Source organism: Boleophthalmus pectinirostris, unplaced genomic scaffold (genome assembly GCF_026225935.1).
Source record: "Boleophthalmus pectinirostris isolate CB_2022bp ecotype Guang Dong unplaced genomic scaffold, ASM2622593v1 HiC_scaffold_11, whole genome shotgun sequence".
Classification (NCBI taxonomy): domain Eukaryota; kingdom Metazoa; phylum Chordata; class Actinopteri; order Gobiiformes; family Gobiidae; genus Boleophthalmus; species Boleophthalmus pectinirostris.
Window position 1 is genome coordinate 24014465 of NW_026570994.1, and position 15000 is coordinate 24029464.

General features: G+C 48.1%; 1 protein-coding gene across 1 annotated transcript in view; it reads right to left on the reverse strand.

The window, feature by feature from the left end:
- The window catches only part of LOC110164028 (kalirin-like), a 79395-nt gene that overhangs the window by 63687 nt on the left and 708 nt on the right, over positions 1-15000 (reverse strand). The window contains 11 exon segments of the mRNA XM_055163860.1: positions 474-566; positions 697-831; positions 948-1079; positions 2260-2451; positions 2644-2766; positions 5644-5853; positions 5855-6005; positions 7233-7456; positions 10608-10800; positions 11619-11733; positions 12640-12714. Coding sequence (XP_055019835.1) covers positions 474-566; positions 697-831; positions 948-1079; positions 2260-2451; positions 2644-2766; positions 5644-5853; positions 5855-6005; positions 7233-7456; positions 10608-10800; positions 11619-11733; positions 12640-12714 — 1643 coding nt within the window.

The window sequence follows — 15000 nt, forward strand, 5'->3', positions numbered from 1 at the left end:
TTCAAAAAACCTGCAGTAAAAAAATCATTTTTAATTGATCCAAGGTCATTTGGGCCAATTCACCTGAAAACCTCAGGGCCAAGAAAAATTTGTCTGGGGGCCGCATTTGGCCCACAGGCCATAGTTTGGACATGACTGATTTAAATCCTTGAGGATCTGGGGAATCACTGCCAACACAGAAAGTGTCTGTTCTCTGATTGGTCGATGTGACGTCTACAACTGTCTGGTGTTTCTGGTCCTGACCTGGAGCTGCAGAGACACTAGGAGGCGCCACACTGAATACAAACATGTCCTGAAATGTGAAATCATTCTCTTTTCTGGTGGACATGTTTTTGGTTTACACATAACGCAGGCAGGTTACAGGTGAGATCTGTGGAGAGGTGAGCTGTGTCTTAATGAAATAAATGACAGAAACATGTGAATTGTGTAAAATGTAAATAAAAGAGATCTGAGTTTAAATGTAAAAGTTGGACCTGTTTGACGTCCTGCTGGAACACGCAGAGCTGCAGGCGCTGGTGGAGGCGGAGCTTACGGTGCTGCCACGCCCCCTCCACTTTGTGATGGCCCTGAGACAAAAACAGCTCATTTACATATTCATTTACATTTTCATTTACATATTCATTTACATATTCATGAACCGTATACAGGTGTTAAAACTCTACAGGAGACTCAGTGTGGACCAGACTGATCCTGTACCTGCAGGACCTGGTGCAGGACGGCCATGATGCCGTGTGTGGCGGCGGTGAAGTCCGGTTTGGTCTCGCTTTGGTCCGACTCGGAGGCGGGACTTCGCTGGAGCGCGTCCAATAAGATTTTACCGCTTTCACTGATCTGAGGTCAGACAAGAAGTATGTTATTATAAAAGGACTAAACCAGGTCTAAACCAGGACTAAACCAGGTATAAACCAGGACTAAACCAGGAGTAAACCAGGTCTAACTGGTCTCACCTGGTTGTAGTTTTCTGAGATTTCCTCGTTGAGTTCTTGGTGTTTTTTGCTGGCCGCCTCCAGCTCAGAGGAGACGGTCGGCAAAGGTCCCTCAGAACACAACTGCACCCAGGACTCCACCTTCGACAGGAACTACGACACGACAGAGAAGAGACGTTAAACCAGAGAAGAAGAGACGTTAAACCAGAGAAGAGACGTTAAACCAGAGAAGAGACGTTAAACCAGAGAAGAAGAAGTTAAACCAGAGAAGAAGAGACGTTAAACCAGAGAGAGAAGACGTTAAAGAGAGAAGAGACGTTAAACCAGAGAAGAGACGTTAAACCAGAGAAGAAGAGACGTTAAACCAGAGAAGAAGAGACGTTAAACCAGAGAAGAGACGTTAAACCAGAGAAGAGACGTTAAACCAGAGAAGAGAGACGTTAAACCAGAGAGAAGAGACGTTAAACCAGAGAAGAAGAGACGTTAAACCAGAGAAGAGACGATAAACCAGAGAGAAGAGACGTTAAACCAGAGAAGAGACGTTAAACCAGAGAAGAAGAGACGTTAAACCAGAGAAGAAGAGACGTTAAACCAGAGAGAAGAGACGTTAAACCAGAGAAGAGACGTTAAACCAGAGAGAAGAGACGTTAAACCAGAGAAGAACGTTAAACCAGAAGAGAAGAGACGTTAAACCAGAGAAGAGACGTTAAACCAGAGAAGAGAGACGTTAAACCAGAGAAGAGACGTTAAACCAGAGAAGAAGAGACGTTAAACCAGAGAAGAAGAGACGTTAAACCAGAGAGAAGAGACGTTAAACCAGAGAAGAAGAAACGTTAAACCAGAGAAGAGACGTTAAACCAGAGAAGAGACGTTAAACCAGAAGAAGAGACGTTAAACCAGAGAAGAAGAGACGTTAAACCAGAGAAGAGAGTTAACCAGAGAAGAACGTAGACGTTAAACCAGAGAAGAGACGTTAAACCAGAGAAGAAGAGACGTTAAACCAGAGACCAGAGAAGAAGAGACGTTAAACCAGAGAAGAGACGTTAAACCAGAGAGAGACGTTAACCAGAGACGTTAAACCAGAGAAGAGAGACGTTAAACCAGAGAAGAAAAGAGAAGAGTTAAACCAGAGAAGAGACGTTAAACCAGAGAAGAGACGTTAAACCAGAGAAGAAGAGACGAAACCAGAGAGAAGAGACGTTAAACCAGAGAGAGACGTTAAACCAGAAAGAGACGTTAAACCAGAGAAGAGACGTTAAACCAGAGAAGAGACGTTAAACCAGAGAAGAAGAGACGTTAAACTTGACTCCCGTGGAGGTTCTGAGCGTCTCACCTGCTCTGCCCCCAGGTGAAAGGCCGTGGCCATGTTGAGCGTGGCGCTCCTCTGGTCGAGCGCGGCGGTCAGGGCGCTCCAGTCCTCCTGTAACCGTGACGACACTTTGGTGATGCGGTCGGCGCCGTAGTGACCCGCTTCAGCCAGACGGGCGGCGACGGTGACCACGCTGTCCACGTTCACGCTGCCGTTCTGAAGGACGCACGACACCAAGACGAGGAGTCATGGTTATAACAGGAGACAGTAGTAGTAGTAGTAGTAGTAGTAGTAGTAGTAGTAGTAGCAGTAGCAGTAGTAGTAGTAGTAGTAGTAGTAGTAGTAGTAGTAGTACTTGTAGTAGTAGTAGTAGTAGTAGTAGTAGTAGTACTTGTAGTATGACAGTACCATGCAGTTGGCGGTGAAGTGCTGGTGTTGACTCTGTAACTCCAGGGAGTGTTGATGGTTCAGTCCAACCTCAGTGATGCTCTGGAGGAAAAGCTCTTTACTGTGAGCGATCCACTCAGACATCTGTAACACAACAACACACACACATCTGTAACACAACAACACACACACATCTGTAACACAACAACACACACACATCTGTAACACACACAACACAACAACACACACACATCTGTAACACAAAACAACACACACACACAAACACACACACATCTGTAACACAACAACACACCACACACTGTAACACAACAAACACACACAATCTGTAACACAACAACACACACACACACATCTGTAACACAACAACACACACACACATCTGTAACACAACAACACACACACATCTGTACACACACAACACACACACACACATGTAACACAACAACACACACACACTCTGTAACACAACAACACACACACATCTGTAACACAAACAACACACACACACATCTGTAACACAACAACACACACATCTGTAACACAAACAACACACACACACACACACACAACACACACACACATCTGTAACACAACAACACACACACACACATCTGTAACACAACAACACACACACATCTGTAACACAACACACACACACACATCTGTAACACAACAACACACACATCTGTAACACAACAACACACACACATCTGTAACACAACAACACACACACATCTGTAACACAACAACACACACACACATCTGTAACACAACAACACACACACATCTGTAACACACATCTGTAACACAACAACACCACACATCTGTAACACAACAACACACACACATCTGTAACACAACAACACACACACATCTGTAACACAACAACACACACACATCTGTAACACAACAACACACACACATCTGTAACACAAACAACACGTAACACACACACTGTAACACAACACACACACACATCTGTAACACAACAACACACACACATCTGTAACACAACAACACACACACATCTGTAACACAACAACACACACACATCTGTAACACAACAACACACACACATCTGTAACACAACAACACACACACATCTGTAACACAACAACACACACATCTGTAAACACAACAACACACACAATCTGTAACACAACAACACACACACATCTGTAACACAACAACACACACACACACATCTGTAACACAACAACACACACACACATCTGTAACACAACAACACACACACATCTGTAACACAACAACACACACACATCTGTAACACAACAAACACACACACATCTGTAACACAACAACAACACACACACATCTGTAACACAACAACACACACATCTGTAACACAACAACACACACACATCTGTAACACAACAACACACACACATCTGTAACACAACAACAACACACACATCTGTAACACACAACACACACACACACATCTGTAACACAACAACACACACACATCTGTAACACAACAACACACACACACATCTGTAACACAACAACACACACACACATCTGTAACACAACAACACACACACACACACACATCTGTAACACAACAACACACACACACATCTGTAACACAACAACACACACACATCTGTAACACAACAACACACACACATCTGTAACACAACAACACACAACATCTGTAACACACAACACACAACACATCACACAACACACACACATCTGTAACACAACAACACGCACACATCTGTAACACAACAACACACACACACACATCTGTAACACAACAACACACACACACACATCTGTAACACAACAACACACACACATCTGTAACACAACAACACACACACATCTGTAACACAACAACACACACACATCTGTAACACAACAACACACACACACATCTGTAACACAACAACAACACACACATCTGTACACACACACAACACACACACTCTGTAACACAACAACACATGTAACACACACACACACACATCTGTAACACAACAACACACACACATCTGTAACACAACAACACACACACATCTGTAACACACATCTGTAACACAACAACACACACACATCTGTAACACAACAACACACACACATCTGTAACACAACAACACAATCATACACACATCCTGTTCAAACAGTGTGTGTGTGTGTGTGTGTGTGTTAGTGTGTGTGTCCATGCCTTATTGGTGTCCTGTTCAGTGTGTGTGTGTAGTTGTTCATACCTTAGTGGCGTCCTATTCAGTGTGTGTGTATGTTGTGTGTGTGTTCATACCTTAGTGGCGTCCTGTTCGAACAGTGTGTATATGTTGTGTGTGTTCATACCTTAGTGGCGTCCCGTTCAGTGTGTGTGTAGTTCTTCATACCTTAGTGGCATCCTGTTCAGTGTGTGTGTTGTGTGTGTGTAGTTGTTCATACCTTAGTGGCGTCCTGTTCAGTGTGTGTGTTGTATGTGTGTAGTTGTTCATACCTTAGTGGCGTCCTGTTCAGTGTGTGTGTTGTGTGTGTGTTCATACCTTAGTGGTGTCCTGTTCAGTGTGTGTGTATGTTGTGTGTGTTCATACCTTAGTGGCGTCCTGTTCAGTGTGTGTGTGTTAGTGTGTGTGTTCATACCTTAGTGGCTTCCTGTTCAGTGTGTGTGTTGTTGTGTGTGTTCATACCTTAGTGGCGTCCTGTTCAGTGTGTGTGTGTGTGTAGTGTGTGTGTTCATACCTTAGTGGCGTCCTGTTCAGTGTGTGTGTGTGTGTGTGTGTTAGTGTGTGTGTTCATACCTTAGTGGCGTCCTGTTCAGTGTGTGTGTGTGTGTGTGTGTTAGTGTGTGTGTTCATACCTTAGTGGCGTCCTGTTCAGTGTGTGTGTGTGTGTTGTGTGTGTTAGTGTGTGTGTTCATACCTTAGTGGCGTCCTGTTCAGTGTGTGTGTGTTGTGTGTGTAGTTGTACCTTAGTGGCGTCCTGTTCAGTGTGTGTGTGTTGTGTGTGTGTTCATACCTTAGTGGCGTCCTGTTCGAAGAGGTGCAGCTGTAGCGTCTGTTCGAGTTGGACCTTCCTCTCGCTCCATCGTTGGAGGAGGTGAGTTCTTCCGCTCTGCATTCGCTCCAACAGAGACGACACTTTAGGAGCGACGCTCTGGAAGTCCGCTCCCCCCGACAGCCACGTCCCTCCTCCTCCTCCTCCGCCCCGCCCCCGCCCGCCCCCGCCGCGCCCCGCCGGCCCCGCCCCCCTCAGAGGGAGCGTCGCCGTGGGAGGGGCCCAGACGCATCCTCTGCAGCAGGCTCCGCCCCTCTCGGTCCAGAGCGTCCACCGGAGCCGTGGAGATGGTGTTCCTCAAACGCCCGTGTTCCTCAAGCAACCTGCACCAAGAGACCGGGTTTAGACCGGGTTAGACCGGGTTTAGACCGGGTTAGACGGGTTTAGACCGGGTTTAGACCGGGTTTAGACCGGGTTTAGACCGGGTTTAGACCGGGTTAGACCGGGTTTAGACCGGGTTTAGACCGGGTTTAGACCGGGTTTAGACCGGGTTAGACCGGGTTTAGACCGGGTTAGACCGGGTTTAGACCGGGTTAGACCGGGTTAGACCGGGTTTAGACCGGGTTAGACTGGGGTTTAGACCGGGTTTAGACCGGGTTTAGACCGGGTTAGACCGAGTTTAGACCGGGTTAGACCGGGGTTTAGACCGGGTTAGACCGGGTTTAGACCGGGGTTAGACCGGGGTTAGACCGGGTTTAGACCGGGGTTTAGACCGGGTTTAGACCGGGGTTAGACCGGGTTAGACCGGGTTTAGACCGGGTTTAGACCGGGGTTTAGACCGGGTTTAGACCGGGGTTTAGACCGGGTTAGACCGGGTTTAGACCGGGTTAGACTGGGGTTTAGACCGGGTTTAAGACCGGGTTTAGACCGGGTTAGACCGGGGTTAGACCGGGTTTAGACCGGGTTTAGACCGGGTTAGACCGGGGTTAGACCAGGGTTTAGACCAGGTTTAGACTGGGGTTTAGACCAGTTTTTGACCAGGGTCAGTCCAGGGTTTATACCAGGGTTTAATCCGAGTTTAGTCCGGGTTTAGACCGGGTTTAGACTGGGGTTTAGACTGGGGTTTAGACCGGGTTTAGACCAGGTTTAGACTGGGGTTTAGACCAGGTTTAGACTGGGGTTTAGTCCGGGGTTAGACCGGGTTTAGACCGGATTTAGACTGGGGTTTAGACTGGGGTTTAGACCGGGGTTAGACCGGTTTTAGGGGGTTTAGACTGGGGTTTAGACTGGGGTTTAGACCGGGTTTAGACCAGTTTTAGACCAGGGTCAGTCCAGGGTTTATACGAGGGTTTAATCCGAGTTTAGACCGGGGTTAGACCGGGTTTAGACTGGGTTTAGACCAGGTTTAGACTGGGTTTAGTCCTGGTCTAGTTCTATTTTAGACCCAGTTTAGACCATGTTTTAGTCCAGTTTCAGTCCTGGTCTAGTGCCTGGTCAAGTCTCCTGTTTAGTCCTGTTTTAGTCTTGGTTTAGACCCTCTTTTAGACCCTGGTTTAGTCCCAGTTTCAGTCCCGGTTTTAGTCCGTGTCTCGGTCTTCGTGCGTTCGTACTTTCGGGCCTCGTCCACGTCCTGGGGCTCTGGTTGTCGGTTGAGTCCGGCCTCCAGCTGCTCCAGTTGGGCCAGAAGCTGCTGCGCCGCCCCTGAGAACTCCTCCAGCCCCAGCCTCAGCTCCGTCCACTCCACGTGATCGTACTCCAGAGACCCGCCCAGGTCTGCGGTCAACTGAGACGGGTCGATGAGACGAGACAGGCCCTCCACCGAAACCAGGCTCGTCTGAACCAGGACCAGAGGAGAACCAGAGGAGAACCAGAGGAGGACCAGAGGAGAGGAGAACCACAGAGGAACCACAGAGGAACCAGAGGAGAACCAGAGGAGAACCAGAGGAGAACCAGAGGAGAACCAGAGGAGAACCACAGAGGAACCACAGAGGAACCAGAGGAGAACCACAGAGGAACCAGAGGAGAACCAGAGGAGAACCAGAGGAGAACCAGAGAAGAACCAGAGGAGAACCAGAGGAGAACCAGAGGAGAACCAGAGGAGGACCAGAGGAGAACCAGAGGAGAACCAGAGGAGAACCAGAGAAGAACCAGAGGAGAACCAGAGGAGAACCACAGAGGAGGAACCAGAGGAAACCAGAGGAGAACCAGAGGAGAACCAGAGGAGAACCAGAGAAGAACCAGAGGAGAACCACAGAGGAACCAGAGGAGAACCAGAGGAGAACCAGAGGAGAACCAGAGGAGAACCACAGAGGAACCAGAGGGAGAACCAGAGGAGAACCAGGGAGAGGAACCAGAGGAGAACCAGAGGAGAACCACAGAGGAACCAGAGGAGAACCACAGAGGAACCAGAGGAGGAACCAGAGGAGAACCAGAGGAGAACCAGAGAGGAACCAGAGGAACCAGAGGAGAACCACAGAGGAACCAGAGGAAACCAGAGGAGAACCAGAGGAGAACCACAGAGGAACCAGAGGAGAACCACAGAGGAGACCACAGAGGAAACCAGAGGAGAACCAGAGAGGAACCAGAGGAGAACCAGAGGAGAACCAGAGGAGAACCACAGAGGAACCAGAGGAGAACCACAGAGGAACCAGAGGAGGAACCAGAGGAGAACCACAGAGGAACCAGAGAAGAGAGGACAAGAGAGAAAATGTGAGAAACAGGCAGTGAATAAAAAAATGTTGAGTCCTGGTGAGTCCTGGTGAGTCCTGGTGAGTCCTTGTTGAGTCCCTGGTGAGTGGTGAGTCTTGAGTGAGTCCTTGGTGAGTCTTGGTGAGTCCTGGTGAGTCTTGGTGAGTCTTTGGTGAGTCCTGGTGAGTCTGGTGAGTCTTGGTGAGTCCTGGTGAGTCTTGATGAGTCCTGGTGAGTCTTGGTGAGTCCTGGTGAGTCCTGGTGAGTCTTGGTGAGTCCTGGTGAGTCTTAGTGAGTCTTGGTGAGTCCTGGTGAGTCCTGGTGAGTCTTGTTGAGTCCTGGTGAGTCTGGTGATCTTGTGAGTCTTAGTCTGGTGAGTCCCTGGTGAGTCCTGGTGAGTCCTGGTGAGTCTTGCTGAGTTCTGAGTCTTGTTGAGTCCTGGTGAGTCCTGGTGAGTCTTAGTGAGTCTTGGTGAGTCCTGGTGAGTCTTGGTGAGTCTGGTGAGTCTTGGTGAGTCTTGGTGAGTCCTGGTGAGTCGTGAGTCCTGGTCCTGGTGAGTCCTGGTGAGTCCTGGTGAGTCCTGGTGAGTCCTGGTGAGTCTTGGTGAGTCTTGGTGAGTCCTGGTGAGTCTGGTGAGTCTGGTGAGTCCTGGTGAGTCTTGGTGAGTCCTGGTGAGTCCTGGTGAGTCTTGGGAGTCTGGTGAGTCCTGGTGAGTCTTGGTGAGTCTGGTGAGTCTGGTGAGTCCTGGTGAGTCTGGTGAGTCTGGTGAGTCTTGAGTGGTGAGTCCTGGTGAGTCCTGGTGAGTTCCTGGTGAGTCTTGGTGAGTCCTGGTGAAGAGTCCTGGTGAGTCTTTGGTGAGTCCTGTGTGAGTCTGGTGAGTCTTGGTGAGTGAGTCCTGGTGAGTCCTGTGAGTCTGGGGAGTGGTGAGTCCTGGTGAGTCCTGGTGAGTCCTTGGTGAGTCTGGTGAGTCCTGGTGAGTCTTGGTCTGGTGAGTCTGGTGAGTCTTGGTGAGTCCTGGTGAGTCTGGTGAGTCCTGGTGAGTCTTGAGTCCTGGTGAGTGGTGAGTCCTGGTAGCTCCTGGTGGTGAGTCCTTGGTGAAGTCCTGGTGAGTCCTGGTGAGTCTTGGTGAGTCTTGGTGAGTCTGGTGAGTCTGTGAGTCTTGAGTCTGGTGAGTCTTGGTGAGTCCTGGTGAGTCCTGGTGAGTCCTGACCTCAAAGCTGAGTTTGGCGCTGCCCAGGTTGGTCTTGTGCTTTTGCCAGAAGGTGTCGGGTTTGATGAGCAGCGCCGTGTGGATCTGCCCCGAGAAAACCTCCTGCAGAGTCCTGAGAACCGGCTTCACACTGTCCCACTTGGAGCCGCGCATGTCCACCACCACGGTGAAGCCTCGGCTGCGCACGTCCTCACTGTGGACACACAAAACAGTCAGATGCCCTCCCACAGAACCGGTCTAACACAGTCCCACTAGGTCCTCCCACCCTTTTATACCCTAATACATATAGACCAGGTTTAGACTGGGTTTAGATTGGGTTTAGACCGGGTTTCAATCCCTGGTGTAGTCTATGTTTAGTCTTNTGGTGAGTCCTGGTGAGTCTTGATGAGTCTTGAGTCTTGGTGAGTCCTGGTGAGTCTTGGTGAGTCCTGGTGAGTCTTGGTGAGTCCTGGTGAGTCCTGGTGAGTCCTGGTGAGTCCTGGTGAGTCCTGGTGAGTCCTGGTGAGTCTTGGTGAGTCTTGGTGAGTCCTGGTGAGTCCTGGTGAGTCTTGGTGAGTCCTGGTGAGTCCCTGGTGAGTCCTGGTGAGTCTTGGTGAGTCTGGTGGAGTCCTGGTGAGTCTTGGTGAGTGAGTCTTGTGAGTGAGTCCTTGGTGAGTCCTGGTGAGTCTTGATGAGTCTGGTGAGTCCTGGTGAGTCTTGGTGAGTCTTGGTGAGTCTTGGTGAGTCTTGGTGAGTCTTGGTGAGTCCTGGTGAGTCCTGGTGAGTCCTGGTGAGTCTTGGTGAGTCTTGGTGAGTCCTGGTGAGTCCTGGTGAGTGAGTCTGGTGGTGAGTCTGGTGAGTCTTGGTGAGTCCTGGTGAGTCCTGGTGAGTCTTGTTGAGTCCTGGTGAGTCCTGGTGAGTCTTGGTGAGTCTTGGTGAGTCCTGGTGAGTCTTGGTGAGTCTTGGTGAGTCTTGGTGAGTCCTTGGTGAGTCTTGGTGAGTCTTGGTGAGTCTTGGTGAGTCTTGGTGAGTCTTGGTGAGTCTTGGTGAGTCTTGGTGAGTCTTGGTGAGTCCTGGTGAGTCCTGGTGAGTCCTGGTGAGTCCTGACCTCAAAGCTGAGTTTGGCGCTGCCCAGGTTGGTCTTGTGCTTTTGCCAGAAGGTGTCGGGTTTGATGAGCAGCGCCGTGTGGATCTGCCCCGAGAAAACCTCCTGCAGAGTCCTGAGAACCGGCTTCACACTGTCCCACTTGGAGCCGCGCATGTCCACCACCACGGTGAAGCCTCGGCTGCGCACGTCCTCACTGTGGACACACAAAACAGTCAGATGCCCTCCCACAGAACCGGTCTAACACAGTCCCACTAGGTCCTCCCACCCTTTTATACCCTAATACATATAGACCAGGTTTAGACTGGGTTTAGATTAGGTTTAGACTGGGTTTAGATTGGGTTTAGACCGGGTTCAATCCCTGGTGTAGTCTATGTTTAGTCTTATTTTAGTCCTGGATTAAGACCTTGGTTTAGTCCTCTTTTAGTCCTAATTTAGTCCTCTTTTAGTCCTGGTTTAGTCTCTGTTTTACTCCTGTTTTGGACCCTAGTTTAGTCCCCTGTTTAGTCCTGGTTTCATCCTTGTTTAGTCTTGGTTTAGTCCCTGTTTTGGTCCTGGTTTAGTCCTGGTTTAGATCCTGGTTAAGTCCTGTTTTAGTCCTTATTTAGTCCTCGTTTAGTCCTGGTTTCATCCTTGTTTAGTGTTGGTTTAGTCTCTGTTTTAGTCCTGGTTTAGTCCCTTTTTTAGTCCATCTTTAGTCTTGTTTTAGTCCTGTTTTAGTCCTCTTTTAATCCTAGTTTAGTCCCTGTTTTGGTCCTGGTTCAGTCCTCTTTTGGTCCTGGTTTAGTCCCTTTTTTAGTCCAGCTTTAGTCCTGTTTTAGTCCTGTTTTTGTCCTTTTAATCCTAGTTTAGTCTCTGTTTTTGGTCTTGCTTTAGACACTGGTTTAGTCCAGTTTTAGTCCTGTTTTCATCCTCCTTTCGTCCTGTTTTAGACCCTGGTTTAGTTCTGATCCCAGTCCCGGTCTCTTGTGGTCGTGGTTCAGGTTGTCCTATAATAATCAGTGTAAGTTTTACCTGGGGACGGTGGACAGGTAAGTGACCAATCGGCTGAGGTCTTCCTGTTTTATTCTGTCGTGATTGGTTCTGGCAGGAAAAGTCAGAATCGGCCCTCCGCGTTTGTCCCGCCCACCTGCACACAAACACACACACAGGAGTTTGATTGGTTGATTTGAGTCTGAGTTGATTTGAGTCTGAGTTGATTTGAGTCTGAGTTGATTTGAGTCTGAGTTGATTTGAGTTTGAGTTTGTTTGAGTCTGAGTTGATTTGAGTTTGTTTGAGTCTGAGTTGATTTGAGTTTGAGTTGATTTGAGTTTGAGTTGATTTGAGTTGAGTTGATTTGAGTCTGAGTTGATTTGAGTCTGAGTTGATTTGAGTTTGAGTTGATTTGAGTCTGAGTTGATTTGAGTCTGAGTTGATTTGAGTTTGAGTTTGTTTGAGTCTGAGTTGATCTGAGTCTGAGTTGATTTTGAGTTGAGTTGAGTTTGAGTTTGAGTTGATTTGAGTCTGAGTTGATTTGAGTTTGAGTTTGTTTGAGTCTGAGTTGATTTTTGAGTCTGAGTTTGAGTTTGAGTCTGAGTTGATTTGAGTCTGAGTTGATTTGAGTTTGAGTTGATTTGAGTCTGAGTTGATTTGAGTTTGAGTTTGAGTTTGAGTTTGATTTGAGTTTGTTTGAGTTTGAGTTGATTTGAGTTTGAGTTGATTTGAGTCTGAGTTGATTTGAGTCTGAGTTGATTTGAGTCTGAGTTGATTTGAGTTTGAGTTTGAGTTTGAGTTTTGAGTTTGATTTGAGTTCTGAGTTGATTGAGTTTGAGTTTGAGTTTGAGTTTGAGTTGAGTTTGAGTTTGAGTTGAGTTGATTTGAGTCTGAGTTTATTTGAGTTTGAGTTTGAGTGAGTTGAGTTTGAGTTTGAGTTTGATTTGAGTTTGTTTGAGTTGATCTGAGTTTGAGTTGATTTGAGTTTGAGTTTGAGTTTGAGTTTGTTTGAGTTTGAGTTGATTTGAGACTCGTACGGAGCAGATGTGAACAGTTTTGTACCTGAGACGAAGGCCACTTTCTCTCTGAGCACCGTGAGGACATCCACCGCCCGAACTGTGTCCTTTTTGTCTGACCCTGAAACAAAAAAACACAAAACACCACATTTATTTGCTAAAACTCCTCCACAGAAATGTTTTCCCACAATCGTTTAAAACCACTGAAATTATGTGTAATATTTTTTCCTCTAACAGAGGCCGAGGTGAGAGGAGCCACAGGAGTCAGAGGAGTCAGAAGAGTCAGAGGAGTCAGAGTCAGAGGAATCAGAGTCAGAGGAATCAGAAGAGTCAGAGGAGTCAGAGTCAGAGTCAGAGTCAGAAAGGAGTCAGAGGAATAGGAGTCAGAGGAGTCAGAGTCAGAGGAGTCAGAGTCAAAGGAGTCAGAGGAATAAGAGTCAGAGGAGTCAGAGGAGTTAGAGGAGTCAGAGGAGTCAGACAGAGTCAGAGGAGTCAGAGGAGTCAGAGGAGTCAGAGGAGTCGGAGTCAGAGTCAGAGGAGTCAGAGGAGTCAGAGTCAGAGGAGTCAGAGGAAGAGGAGTCAGAGGAATCAGAGTCAGAGGAGTCAGAGTCAAAGGAGTCAGAGGAAAAAGAGTCAGAGGAGTCAGAGGAGTCAGAGGAGTCAGAAGAGTCAGAGTCAGAGGAGTCAGAGGAGTCAGAGGAGTCAGAGTCAGAGTCAGAGGAGTCAGAGTCAGAGGAGTCAGAGTCAGAGGAGTCAGAAGAGTCAGAGTCAGAGGAGTCAGAGTCAGAGGAGTCAGAGTCAGAGGAGTCAGAGTCAGAGTCAGAGTCAGAGTCAGAGTCAGAGGAGTCAGAAAGTCAGAGTCAGAGTCAGAGTCAGAGTCAGAGTCAGAGGAGTCAGAGTCAGAAGAGTCAGAAGGAGTCAGAGTCAGAGGAGTCAGAGTCAGAGGAGTCAGAGTCAGAGGAGTCAGAGTCAGAGTCAGAGTCAGAGGAGTCAGAGTCAGAAGAGTCAGAGTCAGAGTCAGAGAGTCAGAGTCAGAGTCAGAGAGTCAGAGTCAGAAGAGTCAGAGTCAGAGGAGTCAGAGTCAGAGAGAGAGAGCCTCAGTTTCCTGATTATCCACGACATTTTCAGGACTTTTGATCATTTTAAAAGAGAATATTTAGTTTAAATTATTAATATTGCCATGGCAACGCTGCTAATTTTTCATCTCTCTGAAACCCCCAGATAAAGACGAGCGTTTAGTCCTGGTTTAGTCCTGGTTTAGTCCTGGTTTAGACTCTTTTCAGGGACTCTGGTCTTTGTTGTAAAAGTGTGTGGAGGAGACAGTTTGAGTGACAGGACACAGTGGATCTTTTCAACAAGAGACACTGAACAACTGAAGAACTGAAGAGAGGAGAGGAGGGATGGAGGAGAGGAGGGAGGAGATGGAGAGGAGGAGGAGGAGGAGGAGGAGGGATGGAGGAGAGGGAGGAGGAGGGAGGAGGAGAGGAGGGATGGAGGAGAGGAGGAGAGGAGGGATGGAGGGAGGAGGGAGATGGAGGAGAGAGGAGGAGATGGAGGGAGGAGGAGGAGAGGAGGAGAGAGGAGGAGATGGAGGAGAGGGAGGAGGATGGAAGGAGAGAGAGTGAATGGGGGGAGAGATGAAACACTCCAGTGAGACACAACTGACAAAAAGAGAATTACTTTGCTTAAAATGTCAGACTAAATCTAACCAAGAAACCACAAATATACTGCATACAATCCACAAATACTACAGATACTACAAATACTACAAATACTACTGCTACTACTACTACAAATACTACCACTGCTACTACTGCAATCAGTCTGGGATCAAACTGTTTAACACAAGGACACACACCACAAGAAACTCATGACTACAGGCAATGACTTCATCTCCTCCTCTGACCCTCTGCTCCTCTGACCCTCTGCTCCTCTGACCCTCTCCTCCTCTGACCCTCTCCTCCTCTGACCTCCTCTGACCCTCTGACCCTCCTCCTCTGACTCTGCTCCTCTGACTCCTCTGACCCTCTCCTCCTCTGACCCTCTCCTCCTCTGACCCTCTCTCCTGACCCTCTGACTCTGCTCTGACTCTGACCCTCTCCTCCCCTCTCTCTCTGACCCTCTGCTCCTCTGACCCTCTGCTCCTCTGACCCTCTCCTCCTCTTGTATCCTTCTCTTCTGTTTATCATGTGTAAAAAAACATGTTTAATCTGTGATGTTCTTAAATCAGTCACAGACGAATCACCTCCAGAGCTTCAGACAAACAGGTACAAACACAACAGACACGAGACAAGAGGACAGAAGGACAGAAGGACAGGACAGAAGAGGACAGAAGGACAGAAGGACAGGACAGAAGGACAGAAGGAGACCCGCAGGAGACAGGAGCAGGACAGGAGCAGGACAGGAG